The sequence below is a fragment of the Littorina saxatilis genome, linkage group LG7, assembly GCF_037325665.1.
Source record: "Littorina saxatilis isolate snail1 linkage group LG7, US_GU_Lsax_2.0, whole genome shotgun sequence".
NCBI lineage: Eukaryota > Metazoa > Mollusca > Gastropoda > Littorinimorpha > Littorinidae > Littorina > Littorina saxatilis.
Window position 1 is genome coordinate 45,770,529 of NC_090251.1, and position 21,494 is coordinate 45,792,022.

General features: G+C 41.1%; 1 protein-coding gene across 1 annotated transcript; it reads left to right on the forward strand.

The window, feature by feature from the left end:
• The first annotated feature begins 6,162 nt into the window (after nucleotides 1–6,162).
• On the forward strand, nucleotides 6,163–15,741 carry LOC138971593 (FGFR1 oncogene partner 2 homolog). The gene is made up of 4 exons (XM_070344350.1): nucleotides 6,163–6,233; nucleotides 7,318–7,487; nucleotides 8,426–8,677; nucleotides 14,025–15,741. The coding sequence occupies exons 2-4, from the start codon at nucleotides 7,353–7,355 to the stop codon at nucleotides 14,373–14,375; spliced, it is 738 nt and encodes a 245-aa protein (XP_070200451.1). The 5' UTR covers nucleotides 6,163–6,233; nucleotides 7,318–7,352; the 3' UTR covers nucleotides 14,376–15,741.
• The last annotated feature ends 5,753 nt before the right edge of the window (nucleotides 15,742–21,494 follow it).

Genomic DNA, 21,494 nt, shown 5'->3' on the forward strand with positions numbered 1-21,494 from the left:
ACATTTCATAAAGATCGGTCCAGTAGTTTCGCTCTACACGCACGCACGCACGCACACACACACACACACACACACACACACACACACACACACACACACACACACACACACACACACACATACACACACACACACAAACACACACATACACCACGACCCTCGTTTCGATTCCCCCTCTATGTTGAAACATTTAGTCAAAACTTGACTAAATGTAAAAAAACAAATGAATAAAATGCTGGGGATATCATACTCAGAACCCCTCATGTAAAGTTTAAATGAAGATCGGTCCAGTAGTTTTCTCTGAATCGCTCTACACATACACACACACGGCGCGAACCGTCATTTTCACAGTACGCAAAGCTTGTCAACTTTGATGAGTAAAAGGTTTCAACAAATTTGGGTTTTCTGTTTCATTTTTTAGAAACTACAATGCCTTTTGATAATTTCAAGCCACATTTGGAATTCCTGAGAGGATTTGTTGCGACACCAGATGAGATATTTATCCCCTACCCCCTAAACGTAAAGTTTTAGGAAAATGCCAAAAAACCATTTTTCTTCAAATATTCATGATAACTTCTCACTGTTTTCCAATCAATTAACAAAAGTAATCACATTGACGACCAAAACAGTTCATTTTTCCATCTTTTAACAGAACTACAACATTATTATCTTTTCAAGACTGAAATGTAAAAAATAAAACACACACAAACACACAAACACACACACACACACACACACACACACACACACACACACACACACACACACACACACACACACACACACACACACACACACACACATAAACCACGATCGTCGTTTCGATTCCCCATTTATGTTCAAACATTAAGTCAAAACTTGACTAAATGTAAAAAGGACTGATAGAGCCTGGATAATGTTTTTTCTTGATTTGTCTAAATTCTGCTCATGATTATCACAGGTGAAGCAAATGGCATGATAGGAGTAACATACAAATGTACACGTTACTTAGTTCAGTCTTAGTTGCAGTGCTGCAAAGCAAGCTCAACTGCACAAATCAATCTTCGTTCTTATCAAAACACCCAGAAAGCTCCGTCACTGAACACATTACTGAAAAGGGTACGAAGGGAAACAATTTGATGAAAGTGGTACGAACGGACACATTTTCCCGTCAAAATCAGTACGAACGGACACAAAACTGTTTTTTGCAAATTCAATTCGTCTTATGGTTCACATAGGTCCAATATCACACGCATTCGTATTTTGTGCTATTTGAAGACGATTGGAATACACAGAACTTGTAGTGGGGGCCTGTTTCACTCTGATCTAACGAATGTGTATGAACGGAAACGCTTTTCGTACGAAGGGAAACATGCACTTTTGTACGAACGGAAACATGGGGTATGAACGGAATCTGTATGTTTTCAAAAGACAAGTGATTGTACACAAGCCATGGGTTTCTATAAACTTCTGTTCAAGCGAAATGTCGTAACAGGCAATGGTTTTGGTGATCATGTGCAAATCAGGGGTCGGATTCGATAACAGAGCGAGAAAAACAAGAAAATGTTAAAAAATCAGGCAATTTTGCCACGTTCGGCCCGCGTGTGTTATTATTAGGATTCACTAGCACCTTGGTACTTATCGTACACATAGCCCAACCATTTCGCTACCTTATTCTTTCAATATCACACAAGCGCGCTGCCCACACGACTTACCACAACGTTTTTCCCGAAGCAAGTGACGAAAATGGGGCTGTATGAACGGACACATCCTGCGGATGAACGGAAACATCCGGTGGACGAACGGAATCAGTTGACACACCGTGTGTATATGTTCTGCGCGAACTTAGAATCCGGTTTCATTCTAGAATGGACCGGGTCCAGGTTGGAATTCTAACCCTGCGCAAGTACAGGGGTGCCATTCTAGAATGAAACCCTTGTTGCTGGTCCATTCTAGAATCGGCCGTGCGCAAGGTTGGAATTTGGGTCCAAGTTGGAATAGTCATTTCAGTTAGACTATCACACAGCCAAAGCCAAAAATGTGGATTTTCTGTTTGTTTTTGTTTTTTGTGTGTTTGGTTGGGGGTTTTTTCTCGGGTTTTTTACACTTTACTCAAAGACATCGTGAATTGGGATTGTGATGTTCTGAAAGTGATTACGATTTTGAGAGACACTCAGCACTGATCGCTACGAACGGAAATTTCCGGACTGACAGTGTTTTGCCGATCTCGCTTGTAACTTTTAATCTTATTCATATACATGAAGTTGGTCTTCTGAATTGTGAAGATATAATGTCAACTTTTTTTTAAACCTGTGACAACAGCTCTATAACTCACTCTGTCCTTCTGTTGGTCTGTCTGTCGGTTAGTCGGTCTGACCGTCTGTCTGTCTGTCTGTCCAAAAAATTGTCAAAAAACCGGACATTTCCGAGAGGGAGACAGCGCTGACATTGCAAGCGGCCGCAACCGGCTCTCATCACAAAAACAACTGCCCTGCAAACAATACCGCCCTGGTAGTCCCCCTTGCTATGGTCTGCCTTTGTTTATTGCGTACTCAGGAGTGTCAACTTTCTTGACATGACATGACATCGCAAGATCGCCAAAGGATTTTTTTCAGGGGTTGACAAATCAGCCCCATTTTATCAAAGGGAAGGTGCAGGTGGAGATAATTCAAGGGAAGACAACTCTGTCTTACCTACAAACATTACGGCCCCCTTTATTCAAGGGTTTCATTCTAGAATGGCACCCCTGTACTTGCGCAGGGTTAGAATTCCAACCTGGACCCGGTCCATTCTAGAATGAAACCGGATTCTAAGTTCGCGCAGAACATATACAATGTGTTTGGCGTCTGTGATTGATCCAATTTCACCTCACTGTCTTTTTGCAATATTGGTCGTTTGCGGTCATGGTTATCACGACTTTGTCTATCGTAATCAGTTTAATTTGAGATTACTTGGCAGGTACACTTGTTCCAGCGTCGCGGACGACGCTGGTATCTGCGGTCGGGAAGACTTTCCACGAATTTGCCTGCAGGGCGCCGCCATGTTTTCTGTGCTCGACTGCGAGCAGACCACAGGCACATTACACCCAAAATTCTTGTAGGCATACACAGACGCAACATAGCATATACAGACAATAACACCCACAACACTTCAACTGCATATGAAAGGAATAAAAATAAATCCGCAAATCAGTCGCGCACAAAACACCAGAAAGAAAAACAAGGAGTACCAAAGCGGCGTGCAGAAACTAAACTGACTCGGAGACTGAGAAGAAACATTTATCACACGATGTGGATAGCAAACATTAAAATAAAACAGATAAGTCAAGCAAAAAATAAACACAAATATCGAAAACACAATAAACAAAGGTAAAGAAAACAAAAAGAGATGCTTGCCGACAGTCAGTGTGTGTGTGCGTGGTTTGCCGTGTGCGTCAGCGGGGTGTGTGTGTGTGTGTGTGTGTGCGTGCGCGTGCATGCGTGCGTAGGCTACGTTCTTGCGTGTGTGCGTTCGAATGAGAAAGAAGAGAGAGAGAGGATTGAACAATGAGGTCACGTTCTCTGTCACATGAATACATATACACACACTGAAGGCTACTTCGGACACGAACACTTGCCAACAACTGTGGTTGGACATGCTTTTGAAATGTAATATTTTTTCGACATGATTTCTGGACATACGAATCCCGCTGTGTTGCCTACTGATGTTGCGAATGATGAAGGTTTTGAGTTGACTGACCTTGAGGAGGGATTGCATCAGGCGTTTATCGTCTCAAATTTATATCCTTGCTACTTTTCAGGAGTCAACTATTGCCATTCATGGTAACTTGGATAGTCAATGTTTTTATTTGTTTGATTCCCATAAAAGAAACAGAAATGGTAACCATTCTTCAAATGGCGCTGCAGTTTTGATGTCATCAAGTTAATTCCTTTGCAGAATTGATTGATTTTCTCAAAAGCCATTATCAATGTGTTTATCAATTAACACCTGTTCATTTCTGTCCAACTGCAATGCAAACTCAATGTGGAGGAAACAAGGATTCATTACAAACAAGTCATCCCTGTACATCAACAGATTTATGTACCTCAATCAATACTGCTAGTATGAGTGACAGGAATCTAAAAGAAAAAACAACCAAACGCAAATGTACTACTACTTCTACGACTCGTTTGAATGTAAAACAGAAATGTAACACTATCTGTGACAATGACGGTTCTACGACTCGTTTGAAGGACAGTATAGATCGAACCTTAACCCACAACTACGACAATTTGTGTGAGACTTTTTTGAACAGGAAAATATGCCTCTGTTCAACAGTAACCAAAACATGGAAGATGTTTTTGAAACTTTACAGAAATGTAACACTAGCCTATCTGTGACAATGTTGCTTTTGAATTGAACCCACATTTGTTGAACAGGAGAGAATGTTCCTGTTCAACAGTGCCCAAAACACTGAATCTGACGTTTTTGAATCTTTTCTGTCATCTAACTGAATCTGACGTTTTTGAATCTTTTCTGTCATCTAACCCAATTGCTCATGACTTCATCGATCTTGAACATGCCTACTTTTCAAAGAAAGACAGACAAAAGCGAAATCTGCATGTTAGCCATCTGCCTGAAATGGTCAATGCACTTTTGTAAAATTGTCACAGCTGTAATGCACTTTTGTGAAATGGTCAGTGCTGTTGTGCACTTATGCAAAACTTGGTGCTGTGCTGTTAACATTTGAACAAAATGCATTTTGTTCAAATGTTTAGTGCAACTTGCTACTATATAATCGCTGTATGCGCTTTGTGGTAATAATGCACTGTTGTGAAAAGTTTGCGCTAAATGTTGGCACTATGCATCATTGTTGGAGCACCCTCCTGTAGATGCACCATGCTGAAAAATGTACTTATGAATCAAGCATTGACTGAAATAAACAATTTATATATCCAGCACAACATGCAATTCATTAACTTTTGACCCTAACCTTTAACACTTCCCAAAATAAATCTTTGGTGGACATTGCATCGACGCTGTTCATTTTGAATGAACATTTTTCTTGTATACACTGGCCTTGTGTTATCTTTATTTGGGAGTGTATCTGATGTAACTGAGGTGCTGATCTATACATATACGACTCAAAACAAGTCCAAGTGAGGGTACGAACAGAGTACATGCCAAAACAGTGACCCTGATAAACGCAAATGCAGAAGTCGGAATCATGCAGGCGCGCCTCAACACATATCCGGCGAAGGGAATCTTTAAGCCTTGCTGACATATTATAATGATATATAATAGATACGAGCACACTGACACTGATACACTTTAAAAGTACACGGTCGCACACGCGCGCACGCACACGAGGCTACACACACACACACACACACACACACACACAAAGACCAAAAGCGTGCGGTATTCCTTAATGACGTTGGATACTATAACGAGAGCCCCTGTGCTGGGACTGACTTATTGTTGTTGTTGTTGTTGTTGTTGTTGTTTTTGTTTTTGCTGTTTTTGTTCTTGTTGTTCTTGTTGTTCTTGTTGTTTTCCGTACGCGTTTTCATCATTGCCAGTCCGGCTGGGTAGTGGTAGGAAGGACAACTACGTCATGGCACATGCTCTATCTTAGGCGAACGAAGTTACATTGTTTTTTGTAATTTTTAGACTTCAGTGAAGTACCAGTGCAAAACTTTGACCGGCAGCTGAAAATGAGATCAAATTGGTTGGTAAATATTGATTTTTTCCCACAGTGTGTTTTTGTTTCTCTCATTGTGTATTCGTGAACATTTATCAGAATAGTTAAATCAGATCATTGTAAGTTACGTCAATAGATCAACACTGATATACTATACACGATACATTAATTGCAGTTTCCTTTCAAAATCAAAAACAAAAATGTTTCGCTAAAATCTATTATAAAGAAAGTTTAATTGCTAGCCAGAAACTAAAACACAAGATCTGGCTGATAGATAAATCGGGAAATATTGACTTTCTATTGTTTTTTCTTGTGACAAGACACATTGAACTCTGTGTTTTCGTGTTGTTGTTTTGTATTTTTGTATTTTTATTGTTTGTTTCCGGCTGATTCAGGCCGAAGTGCGACGCGATAACTAGCTGAAGTGTGTTCACGATGGCTCAGTGAAATAACAGAAAGTGTATTAATGAGAGTTACCTCCCTTCCAACGTTCTTAGGCACTTCCGCTGACTACTGAGAATACTCGAGCTGAGATTTGTGTGAAAAATATCAACTTCACTGGGGTTTGCTGGTAGGTTTGCGGGCTGATTATAACACTATTTCACTGAAAGAAGGGACAAATCTTGTCTGCAATGTACTCATCTTAGTCGTTTGGTTTCTGCTTTCTGGTTAGTTCTCACTTAGTTTCTTGCCCAGGCTACCCTTGGTGTAAAACCGATCTGCGATTATTTCAAGTCTTGTATTTGTAAGCAAAGCCACTGGATTCTGACAGTCCTTTTAGCTCCGTATACTGCTAGTACTACTTACTGCGTGCCACATAACGATGTAGATTTGTTTTAACTGATTACGAAAGAAAAACGTTAAAAAAAAGTCACCAAAGAGTGCGTGTGACAGCAAATCAAGTGTAGCTTTTAAGTTCAGCAAGTAGGGTTGTGGTTGGGAGATTATTTTCTTGCATGAATATCTGTCTTTTTTGCTTGAACATGTCTATGTAAAGGTGGATTTTTGTACTCTGTTTTGTTGGCTAAATGACTGGAAGCACTACGACATATAACTGTTCCTATATCTCGTAATTTAAAGTGGTCAAGTTTTGTGTTTTGTGCTATGCAAACTTGTACTTTAGAAAGAAAAAAGCATCGCTTGAGTGATGTTATTGTGAATGACATCAGTGGTATACTGAATAATAACCTTATGCAATTCACATGACTGTTTTTGTATTGAGGTTTGTCAATTTACGCCACAATTCATGCGTACCCGCCCTGGAGGGCAAAACAGTGCATATAGTGTGTGATCGTGCTATTGTGTCTAATGAATATTTCTGTCCATAAACATTGTCTGTGCTCATTTCATTGGCACATCTGTCGTCTATCTCTAATGACTAAAGCATGTGCCTTTGCCATCCAGACTAGAAGAAGAAAAAGAGAATGGGAATCAGAGACTATGAACTTTTTTCTTACACTTTTGTGAAAAACTGAATAGATACTAAATTCTAATCTAGATCCATCAGTAATGAATTGAATCCTTGCAGCTCACTCCAACATTAACCACATAGAAACGACTTCACATACTGAAAAGAGAATGAACATTTCGATATTCATTGATGAACAACAAACCTCACACAGGGCTTATTCAGGAGATCGTCATCTTCAATTTAGTTTCAGGGGAAGTTTGCTGTGCATAGGGCGTCCAGATGGCCTTGACAGTGGACAAGCTGCTGGGTGATGCGCGGCAACTGATCACACGGCTGAAAGAACAAGATGGCTGCACAGACACCATCATGTCTACGTCTCAGGTGCTACGCAGACGCATCGAGGCCATGAAACAGGTTGGAATTATTGAATGTTGAGTCAGTGTTGTTCCCAGGCACAGAGCACGGTAGGTCAGTAGGCGCTGGATGTAAAATATGTACAGTAAAAAAACACCTTTTATGGCCTTCATAAATATATAAAGAAAATCAAGCCTTAAAAAGGAGGGATTCTTACAGTGCACCCTGTGTCTGATGTGTCTGAAAACACCTCCGAGCGGAGAGGTTTTGCAACCAGCGCAGTGTAGATAAAGAGGGAAAATTTTCTCGGCTCACGCGGCAGTAAGCAGGATGTCTCTAGACTGAATGGGGGGTCTTAAAAGGGGGGTTCCATTTTATTGGTCAAAATGTCGTGACAGCAAAAATATTGTTGTGTCAAAAACGTGTCCCACTTGCTAAAGCTAATGGACATTTGGCTGGCCTGGGGTGAGAACAATGCGTTAGATCAAAACAGTATGCGGTAATGATCGAAACCGAGGCCTGAAAACAACACTGTTGAGTGACTGACACTTAAATTGTGTTGAGCCTGTTTGTATCAAATGACTTGTTGAAATTTTTGATAGATGTTTCAGTCATGTACAGACTTACCAGCTGGATATCTGAACTGTCCGGTGATTTTATGAGGAATTTTTCAAATCAGCCATTCCATCATGATTGAGACTAGCCTTGAATGTCTGAACATTTGCTTTGATACATTCAAGTATCACTGTGTGAATTTCATTGCTCTGTTTATTGTTTGAGTAAGCGGTTGAAACTTTGTTACTCTTCTTCTTCTTCTTCTTCTTCTTCGTTCATGGGCTGAAACTCCCACGTTCACTCATGTTTTTGCACGAGTGGATATTTATGTGTATCACCGTTTTTACTCAGTGTCTTATTCACTGTGCATGTAACAATCTTTAAGAAAACCCTGCCTCTTAAGTCTCACGTTCCCCATCTTTTTTCTCCCCGACGTCACTCAGTACCAAGACGACATCACGGAGCTGAACGAGATGGCGAAGCACCGACCACGCTCCACACTAGTGATGGGCATCGCGCAGGAGAACCGCCAGATACGCCAGCTGCAGCAGGAGAAGCAGGAGCTACAGTTAGCGCTGGAGGAGCACCAGTCAGCACTACAGCTCATCATGCACAAGTACCGGCAGCACACGGTGCACCTGCTGCATGCCAACCGCCTGGACTCCACCATTGCTCAGCGCCAGGTCAGGTCCAAGGTAAAGACTGGGTTAGGTTTTTTGCTTGCTTGCTTGCTTGTTTTCTACCCCCCGCGGACTAGGGGGAGTCCCATATTGGTTGGGACGAGAAAGAATTTACCCGATGTTTTCCAGCATGTCGTAAGAGGCGACTAACGGATTCTGTTTCTCCTTTTACCCTAGTTAAGTGTTTCTTGTATAGAATATAGTCAATTTTTGTACAGATTTTAGTCAAGCCGTATGTAAGAAATGTTAAGTCCTTTGTACTGGAAACTTGCATTCTCCCAGTAAGGTAATATATTGTACTACGTTGCAAGCCCCTGGAGCAAATTTTTGATTAGTGCTTTTGTGAACAAGAAACAATTGACAAGTGGCTCTATCCCATCTTCCCCCTTTCCCCGTCGCGATATAACCTTCGTGGTTGAAAACAACGTTAAACACCAAATAAAGAAAGAAAGATACTTGTTTTCTCCCTTTGAACCATTTTTGGACAGGAGCTGGCTCAGTTTTAAACAGTAAAACTTGCCTTTAAACCCCTCCCATAAAAAAGAACCACCCACCAACAACATCTAAGGTAATCAGGTCTTAAAAAGGAGGGAGTCTTAAGATGGAGGTAAATTTACAGAGGTTATGAACAGAAAATCTGAGAAAATGGGGGTGGGTGGGGTGGAGTGGAACCCCCGCCTAAAAAAAAATCTGAAAAAATCAGGTCTGAGAAAAGGACGGAGTCTTGAAATTGGGGTAACTTTACAGAAGTAATGAACAGAAAATCTGAGAAAACAGGGTACCGATAGGGAGGGGTTCTTTAATCAGGGGAGGAGGGGGGTCCCACTCTAATTCATTACGAATCAGGCATGGGAATTCTCCTCGGATCCGTGGATTTCCGAGAAAAGCTACACATTTAATAGAGAAATAAATTTGTCTTCCGAGAAAAGCTACACATTTAATAGAGAAATAAATTTGTCTTCCGAGAAAAGCTACACATTTAATAGAGAAATAAATTTGTCTTCCGAGAAAAGCTACACATTTAATAGAGAAATAAATTTGTCTTCCGGGTAAAGCTACACATTTAATAGAGAAATAAATTTGTCTTCCGAGAAAAGCTACACATTTACTAGAGAAATAAATTTGTCTTCCGAGAAAAGCTACACATTTAATAGAGAAATAAATTTGTCTTCCGAGAAAAGCTACACATTTAATAGAGAAATAAATTTGTCTTCCGGGTAAAGCTACACATTTAATAGAGAAATAAATTTGTCTTCCGAGAAAAGCTACACATTTAATAGAGAAATAAATTTGTCTTCCGAGAAAAAGAATCGAGAGAAAAAAAAACGAGGAACAAAAAAGACAATTTGCCTAGTATGACCAATGTCCTCCATAAAACCGTCCCCTCTTTTAGTGAGATTCCGCTCGCATGAGTCACTTTTGCAAACAAAGAGTAAGTGATGTCATAGAATATTAATTCCGTTAAAGGATTAAAATGATCGTTGGTTCTTTACTGGCAATACAGAACATGTATGAAATTTGGTCAGGTTTTTTTTTGCTGTGTAAAGTTCATAAAACATTTTCCCAGAATACACCAGATTGCACAGATTTTAAACTAGATTTCAGAAACATTCCGGGGGACCCCTAAGTTTTCTGAGATTTTTCTTTTAATCAATTCCCATGCCTGACGAATGGTGAGTCATATATATATATGTGCACGTCCTAGATACTGGGAAATACTATGGGTTGTCAACTTTGAATGACTGTCACAATATCTCTGAGCAATGGATGACAAAGGGGATGCTTTGATGTCAAAGGGGATGGATTTGACTTACTGTAACAACCAAGTTTGGGTTTCCAAACATTGCTGTGGGTTTTAAACGATTTAATTTTTAGCCAAAATGCCCCCAAAACAGCACCTAAAACTGGGACAAAAATACACCAGTCTGTGTTGCAGCTGTACATAATGGAGAATAAAGCTCTGTGAATTTTATTGTGATGTTTATGGGTCAGCTGAAGGATTATTTTCGACATACACACTCAAGAATTACATCTGGACATTTTTCTTCTTCTGGGAGTTTGATCGGTGAAGAAAACGCGTTATCGTGCGTTACATTGGTTTCCAGTTTCGACGTCAGTACGAAGTATGATCCCCCCTACACGGGAACCCTTCAAATAGTTCACTTTTAGGATTTAATCATTTCAAAGACATTTTCTTTTCATAACACAACACGGAGTTATGAAACCCTTTCATCTGAGCTTTTAATCACAGATGTTGGTAACCTACTCCTCTTTCGTTTTTTTCAGTAACGCACGACAACGCAGCCAGCGTTAACATGTAGTCTCGGTTGTCCCGTGAAAGTCGTGCGTTGGACCAAAACAGCCCAGTGGAAATTTCCACTGATGACGTTGTGACACGGGTCACGTGAATACTAACTGAGAATTTTGCTACAAACACGCGTCGGTTTCCGGTTTTTGGAATGAAACGCACGCTCGATGTCATCGTATCCTCACTGTTCGAACGCCGATTTCGAATCACAGTAGGCCTTCCCAACTGTTTGATGGTAACTGAAGTCTTCCCTAATGATTTTGATACGTAGTCATTGTTACTGTTTCCAATATTTATAAGAATAAAGCAAGATACAATGCATATTTCAAGCCACAAGCATGCTCACAAGTGGCGCCATGTTGAAATGTTCATTTCTTCTGTAACATACGATCGGACAATGCACTTATTTAACAACTGTTTTAAGAGCATGTTAAAAACTATTTTGCATTCTCTTTTATATGCTTTTTGAAAGAACTGAGTGCTTTGTTTCACTTTTATTGGGTTTTACTAAATGATGTTATTCCTGTTGTGCGCTACAAAGAACCGGAAGTTTACAGCGAAAGCAAGGTCAGATCGTTTCCTGTGAAACGCACACAAGCTTCACTCGATGTTTTAGTATGAGACAAAGCACAAACACACACAAAATATGCGCCTAAAGCAACATTGCCTTACTTATTGTTACTCACTGTATTTAATTCTAGGGATTCTTGATTAACTGATCTTTTGTGTAGCTTGATTTCTTAACATTACCTGTTATGGTTTCCATGTAACTCACGCCAATATTCTCTCTGCATACTTACTATCAGTGAGCACACTACCAAAATTTTTTACTTGCTAAAAAGTATCTATCTCATCTCAAAACAGAAAGGGGTAACATGAATGCAAATGGCTTGCTATGACTGACAAGTGAAACTTTTGTCCCTGGAAATTGCGTGGGTTACGGTTTCCACTTTAGTCTCATATCTGGCCACCTTATACTTACCAATAATTTTAAACTTTTCTGCACAAAGCAGTTATATATTAATATTGTCTACATGCCATAAGCAATCAGTGAAATAAAATTCCTTTTGTTGGAGATAAAAGCCCAAAGTGGAAACCATGTAACCCACGACATCAAACGTACTACACGCATATACATGCCGTTTCTAGAATAATGCTTAAACATAAGGCCTTCTCATTGATGAATTAATTTGAAGGACAGTCTGTTGTACGTGAAAAAGTGTTTTTTACTCCATTTAGTCATGCTTTTTTTTCTGGTGTCCATGTCCCATAGTTGTGACCCAGTATCTAGGATGTGCACATATATATATATATACTAGATGAATACCCGCTTCGCCGGGTACGGCTTCGCCGGGAAGAAGTAGAGCCGAATACCCGGCTTTGCCGGGGACCCGGGTGTACGCCGGCTTTGCCGGCGCACCGTACGAAGGAAGGGAGATAAACGCGCAAAACACTGGAGAAGATAAGGAAGAGTAATACCCGGATTCGCCGGGACAGTGACCTTCTAAAAATAGTAACGGGAATATGGATTGAGCGTTGTGTTCTAAAAATAGTTACGGGAATATGGATTGACGCCACACGAAGGAAGGGAGATAAACGCAAAACACTGGAGAAGATAAGGAAGAGTTACTGGGAATGGACCTGGGAAGATGAACAGAAAAACCAAAATCGCTTCAGCGCTGCGCGCTGAGAGCACGTGTTGAAAATTCTCATCGACCAGGTTGTGTCCGGGGTCTACCTGAATATGCCAACCAAATTTGAAGCAGATCCATTGAGAACTTTGGCCGTGCATCGCGAACACACACACACACAGACACAAGTCGTATATATATATAGATACTAGAATGAATACCCGCTTCGCCGGGAGCCGGCTTCGCCGGGAAGAAGTACTTAGAGCCGTACGCCGGCTTCGCCGGGTCCGAACAATGGACCCGCCAAGCTTAGGTCCCTCCCAGATTCGTGGAATGGGAACAGCACGAAAATGATTCAGTGGCCATAATGCCATTCCTGACCATATCGAGTCCCATCCTTGTCGACGAATGTAACCGTGTTAATCACCTTTGGAGGCGAACTCCACTCAAACAGGATTGAGCAATTTAGAGCTTATCTCTAAGCCCTTTTGAACTGTTATGGCTTCTGAAAGGAAGGCCAGTACATAAAATTACACAAAAGCCGCCAGACCACATCACAAACAGAACTGAACAATGCACAGGTGTTGCTCACATAAAAACACACACACACACACACACACACAAACACAGAGAAGCCATATCTATAGAGAGATAGATGACAGTGTATTTTTCGCGTGGCTATAAATTGATTCGACCTTTGCACTTTTACAGTGAGGATAATTTACGGGTCCAATTTACGTTCTGGACACTGCGGTGACCTTCTAAAAATAGTAACAGAACGGGAATATCCGAAGATGCCTCCCTCAAACTATAGTGCACCATACGAAGGAAGGGAGGTAAACGCTGAAAACCTGGAGAAGATGAGAAGATAAGGAAGAGTTACTTATAATGGTGAAATGAACACAAAAACCAAAATCAGTTCAGCGCTGCGCGCTGAGAGCACGTGTTGAAATATCTCATCGATGATATTGTGTCCGGGGTGTAGCTGAATACGGTGTCCAAATTTGAAAAAGATCCACCGAGAACTTTGGCGTTGTGATGTGGTGTAGCGGCTATGGTGTGTCGGTATGGGGGCCCGGGTAGCTGAGGTGGAACCAAAATCGGTTCAGCGCTGCGCGCTGAGAGCACGTGTTGAAATATCGACCAGGTTGTGTCCTGTACCGGGTCAACCTGAATATGCCCACCAAATTTGAAGCAGATCCATCGAGAACTTTGGCCGTGCATGGCGAATACACAAATACACAAATACACAGATACACAAACACACAGACACACACACAGACACAAGTCGTATATATATATAGATATAGATATGCATTTGCTTTTCTTGTCACATACATTTTGGAAATTGCGCCTTGTATAGCAAAGCACCTTGTAGTCCCGAAACTACAGTAGAGTTACAGGCAAGTGTGTGTGTGTGCAGGAGGAGGTGTGCCAGCTACTGGACAAGGTGGAGGAGATGGCCAGCGTGATGCAACAGGCCGTGCGATTGGACGACCAGAACGCCAACCAGGCGCAGGAACGCATCGCTCGCCTGGAGATGGAGAACCGAACCCTCCGCCAACTGCTGGAGGTCTGCACCACCGCCAACCACCCCATCGTCTCCGAGTCTGAGACCAGCGAAGTCGGCCCTCAGGTCAATAGTTCGCTGGACGATAGCGGCAGCAGCCAGGTGTCGCAGATTGAGGTCATGCCGTCCGTCGGCGAAGAGAGCGAGGCCTCCCCTGAAGGGAGAAGCACAGACAAGAAATCAGAGGGTGGGAAAAAGTCGTGAACAGACCTGTGATATGGGTGTGATTGTTTTGTGAAGGAAAGGACAAGTGGTTTGAGGGTTGAGTGATACTGCGATCTGCCTTTAGTTGTTGGTTTTTGGTTTTTTTGCGAGTGTGTGCGTGTTACTGTTAGTTTGTTAAGAGTAATGGGAACAGACTGAACTTTGAGTTGTTGTTGTGTGTAATTTTTAGCACACACATGTATGTGCGTATATCTACGGAATCGCTTTTGGCACACTGTACAGAGCCTTTTAGCACAGGACTAGGAGTAAACTAAGACAATCACAGTGGGAGAGAGTTGTCAAAATGTTGGGACATAACCACAAAAGACTTGGAATGTTTTGGGGGATTTTCTGTTCTTTGAACAGTGCCGAGCATTTTTTTCTCTGAAATACAGCGTCAGCGAAAACTTGCCGCTGAGAAGTTCTAGAATTCTTTCATTTTGCCGTGTCATATTTTTTGTACTTGTAAAAGTGTTTTAAAAGGGTTTCATTCAAATTAGTGTATTAGTGCTTTAAACAGACTGGTTTTCTGTGGCATTTTGAACAATTTCTTCCTATAGCAAGTCATTTTTGAGTGTTTTAAAAGTTTCATTCAAATTAGTGTATTAGTTCAACTATTAGTGCTTTAAACAGACTGTTTTTGGTGGCATTTTGAACAACTTCTACCTATAGCTAGTCGTCATTTTTGATAGGTGTATGTTACCCATGTGTGTGCATGAATTTTTCCCTTCAAGAATGAGGCCAAACATTTCCATCGTAAAAAAAAAGTTAAAAAAAAGATCTGATGTGTTGTTACTTGTGCTTACGACTTTTGATTGTGTATACCAATGTAAAGACTGTGGAACAACAGGAATCTGGTCTTCAGTCTAAGACTGTGGAACAACAGGAATCTGGTCTTCAGTCTAAGACTGTGGAACAACAGGAATCTGGTCTTCAGTCTGAACGATTTTGAATTTTTGATGGAAGTTTGTGTATGTATGATTATGATAATTTTTATGTTTTTGTGGAGAAAATGTCATGGATGCAAAGAAGTGAACACTTTACTTTCAGTAAATTGATAAATGAAGAGCTGCGAATGAAAAGGGTGGTGTGCAGCGGAAGCCATTTAAAGCCACAACAAATCTCAGGTCTTGGAAAAGATGGAGTCTTAGAAAGGATGTACAATGGTCCCTGCGATAAAAGGACACCCTTGGAACCAGCCAACAGTGTCCCTACATTGCAGGTGGCCTGTCATGACAGGTTTATTTTGGTAAAGATAATAGACAAATGGACGCCAGAAGGGGCCACACATCGCAGGTACCCCTGTACATTTACAGAAGCTATGAACAGAAAATCTGAAATAGCAAGGTTTTCGAGAAGGGGGGGGGGGGGGGGGTGGTGTAGATCAGGACTCTTTAAAGGTGGTTTTCACTGAAAGTGACTGGATGGGAATAAGTATATGAAAATGGTGGTTTAGTTACCTGCACGATCCAACACGTGTGCGTGTTTGTTGAATTATTATGAGTACAGTGGAACCCCCCTTTTAAGACCTCCAAAAGTCTGATAAAACAGGGTCTTAAAAGGGAGGGAGTCTTAAATTGTGGGGTCTTCACAGGACCCCCCGCGGGTTAGGGGGAAGAATTTACCCGATGCTCCCCAGCATGTCGTAAGAGGTGACTAACGGATTTTGTTTCTCTTTTTACCCTTGTTAAGTGTTTCTTGTATAGAATATAGTCAATTTTTGTAAAGATTTTAGTCAAGCAGTATGTAAGAAATGTTAAGTCCTTTGTACTGGAAACTTGCATTCTCCCAGTAAGGTCATACATTGTACTACGTTGCAAGCCCCTGGAGCAAATTTTTGATTAGTGCTTTTGTGAACAAGAAACAATTGACAAGTGGCTCTATCCCATCTCCCCCCTTTCCCCGTCGCGATATAACCTTCGTGGTTGAAAACGACGTTAAACACCAAATAAAGAAAGAAAGAAAGGTCTTAACCGGGGGTTCCACTGTATACACGTATAACATCTGCTGTTGTTTGTGCACATGCCTGAGAATTGCTGTGTGTGTAGTACAGTATTGTGAGAAAGGGAATGTTGGTGAGGTTTAAACTTATTTATTGCAGGGAGCTGTTGTTGTTGTTGTTTTAAATGCGAAATTAATTCAAACTGTGCATATGTGTTGACCCCTGCTTTCTCTTCAATGGGAGAAGAAACTTGTCAATTGAGGTAGTTATATGCTTCACACCTGTGAATGCTTATGAGTTGATGCTGGTTTTCATTTTCGGGGTTAAAATAAGTTGGACTCCTTTCTCATTGTCGAAAAATGTAGTTTGTATTTTCTCAAGCTGTCTTTGTTGTAGGTCATCAGAAAACACTTGTCTTTTTTTCTTCTTCTTCTTTTTTTTTTTTTTACATGTGACTTGCACAATAGTTAAATTCATTTCATTCCCCGTCTACTCAGGTAAATTGCATAACTTGTTTGGTGCTACTACAGTGGTGGTTATCTTTCTTCAAGTGTGATGTCAACACAGAGTTAAAACTACCATCCAGATCATCCTTTTAATTTTCATGTAAACAATGTTCTCAGACACTGCAGATATGTCCAGGCTCAGAGAAAAAGAGCATCCTTCCACTTGATTACATGCCAAAAATAAACAGCCCAACTGCTGTTTGTGTGAAGTGAATTTTTTTGATTTTTTTTACTCTAGAATCACTGATGAAATTATTCTGCCCCCAAAAATTAAAAAAACCATTCCTGCTCTGCACAGATAGCTGCCAAGTTGTTGATTTTTGGTATGTTCCCAAGTGGAAAGTTGCTGTTATGGCTCTTATGCCTCAAAGCCTGCACCGATCTGTGATGGATGGTGGACTGAATGGTTAAATATGAAGGAAAGTATTAAAGGTACAGGTTATTGCTCTTGACAAAAGGGCGGGGATGTAGCTCGGTCGGTAGCGCGCTGGATTTGTATCCAGTTGGCCGCTGTCAGCGTGAGTTTGTCCCCACGTTCGGCGAGAGATTTATTTCTCAGAGTCAACTTTGTGTGCAGACTCTCCTCGGTGTCCGAACACCCCCGTGTGTACACGCAAGCACAAGACCAAGTGCGCACGAAAAAGATCCTGTAATCCATGTCAGAGTTCGGTGGGTTATAGAAACACAAAAATACCCAGCATGCTTCCTCCGAAAACGGCGTATGGCTGCCTAAATGGCGGGGTAAAAAACGGTCCTACACGTAAAATTCCACTCGTGCAAAAAACACGAGTGTACGTGGGAGTTTCAGCCCACGAACGAAGAAGAAGAAGAAGAAGCTCTTGACAAAGCTTTTTTTATTTTTTATTTTTTTATTCACAAGCAGAAGTCTAAGGGCGGTCCTCAATTGAGCCCTAAGTCGACTTCCAGAAGTCTTTTTACCGAAAACTTACCGCTAATGTTTCACGCGGCAAACTTTGCGTAGTCGACTCACTCAGTTAAGGTCAGGCTTAAGGGCATTCAACTTTTCCCTTGGAGGGAACTGCAGTGTGTTTTCAGACCTTGAAACGTAGAATTTGACATTCTGATCGTATCACCTGTAGATGTTTAGCTAATATATTATATGTTTTTGATTTTCACATGTGGATTTCTTCTTGTAGTGGTACATTTACATTCAAGATGTCTCACATTTAATACTGCATTTGGTATTTTATGGATGGTTTGATTAAGAGCATGAAAATCCAGTACAGTTTGTGTTCTCTTGATAATTTTTGTTGTGTGTATTTACAGAGAGAATGAGTGTACAGCGGGAGTTTGTAAGTGGATTTCTCACTCCCATGTATATCAAAATGTAAGTATAAGTTTATTATGTGGGTTTTTTGACTCACATGCGAAGCAAAAGTGAGTCTATGTACTCACCCGAGTCGTCCGTCCGTCCGGCCGGCCGTCCGGCCGTCCGGAAAACTTTAACGTTGGATATTTCTTGGACACTATTCAGTCTATCAGTACCAAATTTGGCAAGATGGTGTATGATGACAAGGCCCCAAAAAACATACATAGCATCTTGACCTTGCTTCAAGGTCAAGGTCGCAGGGGCCATAAATGTTGCCTAAAAAACAGCTATTTTTCACATTTTTCCCATTTTCTCTGAAGTTTTTGAGATTCAATACCTCACCTATATATGATATATAGGGCAAAGTAAGCCCCATCTTTTGATACCAGTTTGGTTTACCTTGCTTCAAGGTCAAGGTCACAGGAGCTCTTCAAAGTTGGATTGTATACATATTTTGAAGTGACCTTGACCCTGAACTATGGAAGATAACTGTTTCAAACTTAAAAATTATGTGGGGCACATGTTATGCTTTCATCATGAGACACATTTGGTCACATATGATCAAGGTCAAGGTCAATTGTCCGCCGAATGGCGGATTTCCGCCGAATTTTTTTTTTGTTCCGCCGAAAATGCAAAAGTGTCCGTCGAAAAAATAAAGGGGGGAGGCACACAAAAAAAGCACCGGTTACTTTGGCCTTTGCGCGAAAGTCCGCGAAAACTTTCCGTACTTTGTTCACGCACTGCTACCGCCCGCCTCAGTTATTAAACTTTTATGTTTGAAAGTAAACCAGATTGCACAGATTGTGTTACAAGTTACATTTTCCTGTTTGTCTCAACAGATCAATTTTTTACAAATTTAAACCATATATAATACATGTATATATTTTTTTTCTTCAAAAAAGCAAAAATTGGTACATTTTTGTACTAAAAACTCTGATTCTAAAAACAGAATTTAATGGCAAACTTGGAGCTCAGATGACACCAGATTGCACCATCTGGGTTCTTTGGAGAAAATTTTTTTCCGGGGGGGCATGCCCCCGGACCCCCCTAGTAAGGCTAGGCGCTTCGCGCCGTCGACTTGACGCTTCGCGTCTTCAGTTATAAATTTTCCGCCTTTTTCACAATTTTTAATTCCCACGCCTGAACCATATCTCATGGTAGAAAGAGCCAATAAGCACCATTGTACTTCCTATGTCTTGAATTAACAGCTTTGTGTTGCATGACCTTGGATGACCTTGACCTTGGGTCAAGGTCACATGTATTTTGGTAGGAAAAATGTGTAAAGCATGTGAGTCGTATGGGCTTTGCCCTTCTTGTTTTTTATGTGATGTTCAGATTTCACTTTCAAAATAAAAATTAATCTCCCTTTATTTCTTTAATAAGCTATGTATTAATATATCTATATATATATACGACTTGTGTCTGTCTGTCTGTCTATCTGTCTGTGTGTGTGTGTGTGTGTGTGTGTCCGCGATGCCAAGCCAAAGTTCTCGGTGGATCTTTTTCAAATTTGGAGACCGTATTCAGCTACACCCCGGACACAACCTCATCGATGAGATATTTCAACACGTGCTCTCAGCGCGCAGCGCTGAACCGATTTTGGTTTTTCTCTGGATCCATTCCCAGTAACTCTTCCTTATCTTCTCCAGTGTTTTCAGCGTTTATCTCCCTTCCTTCGTGTGGCGTCAATCCATATTCCCGTTACTACGTTACTATTTTTAGAATGTCACGATTGCACCCGTAAGTTGTCCTTACTGTAAAAGTGAAAAGGTCGAATCAATTTATAGCCACGCGAAAAATACACTGTCATCTATCTCTATATATAGAGATAGATATACATATATATATATATACGGCTTCTCTGTGTGTGTGTTTGTGTGTGTGTGTGGGCAACACCTGTGGATTGTAGAGTTCTGTTTGTGATGTGGTCTAGCGGCTTTAGTGTGTCAGTATGTTCAGGCCTTCCTTCGAGAAGCCATAACAGTTATTCTCAATCCCGTTTGAGTGGACTTCGCCTTCAAAGGTGATTGTGGTGTTTTGGCACTCGGTTACGTTTGGCGTCGTCGACAGCGATGGGACTCGACATGAAATGTTCAGGCCACTGAATCATTTTCGTGCTGTTCCCATTCCACCTGGGAGGGACCTAAGTTCATTTAAAGGGGGTCGAGTGTGACAGGGAGACTACCGTCGCCCTTCACAGCAGACTCTGCAGAGTTGTTCGCCTTAGAAGTTGTGGGCTTTCCTTGCATGTACCCGTAAGTTGTCCTCACTGTAAAAGTGCAAAGGTCGAATCTATTTATCGAAAAAATCCACTGTCATCTATCTCTATATATTTATATATATAGATAGATATATACGGCTTCTGTGTCTGTGTCTATGTGTGTGTGTGTGTGTGTGGAGGCAACACCTGTGGATTGTAGAGTTCTGTTTGTGATGGGGTGTGGCGACTTTTGTCTGTCTGTATGTTCTGGCATTTGAGAAGCCATAACAGATAATATAGGGCTTAGAAATAAGCTCTAAAATTCTCAATCCCGTTTGACAGGACTTCGCCTTCAAAGGTGATTGTGGTGAACCGCCACGCTGTCTGTCTCTGTCTTGCGATTCACCCCGGCAAAGCCGGGTATTCCTCTAGTATATATATATATATATATAGATATATATATAATTTATTTATTTTTTCCATTATTTTATTGTATTCTTTATATTTATATAATAGTTTACTTGTTATCATGATTGGTCTCTTCACTGATCTCGTGTAAATAAATTGCCAAACATTTGAATGGTTCACCGGTGTAAATCTTATAGTTGGTGCATGTCTAGGATACGTAAGACATCTTGGTTTGTTTCCTTGTTTCACAATTATTTGATTTGAAGGTATTAAACACATCAATGTTCTCCGGAGAAGTGTCTGCGTGCTTTCTGTGAGTGAAAATCGAAGTGGATGCTTGTCTTATTTGCCTGTCTCTCTTTCTCCTCCCCACACCCCCTCCCCCTTCTCTCTCTCACTCACCCACACACTCACCCACACACTCACCCACACACACTCACCCACACACTCACCCACTCACTGCACCCACACACACACTCACCCACACACTCACCCACACACTCACTCACACACACATACGCACACACATAAACACACTCACCCACACACACACACACACTCACCTACACACTCACACACACACTCACCCACACAAACACTCACTCACATAAACACACACACACTCACCCCCCCCCCACACACACACACACACACACACACATAAACTTCCGTTCTTTCTACATCACTTTCTGTCACTGTTACAGTCTCAGAAGTCAAGGTACAAATCAGACAG

Excerpts from the sequence above, each read along its gene's own strand:
- LOC138971593 (XM_070344350.1), top strand. The coding sequence starts at position 7,353 with ATGGCCTTGACAGTGGACAAGCTGCTGGGTGATGCGCGGCAACTGATC. Across the intron at positions 7,488-8,425 it reads GCATCGAGGCCATGAAACAG|TACCAAGACGACATCACGGA; the intron begins GTTGGAATTATT and ends GACGTCACTCAG. Across the intron at positions 8,678-14,024 it reads AGCGCCAGGTCAGGTCCAAG|GAGGAGGTGTGCCAGCTACT; the intron begins GTAAAGACTGGG and ends GTGTGTGTGCAG.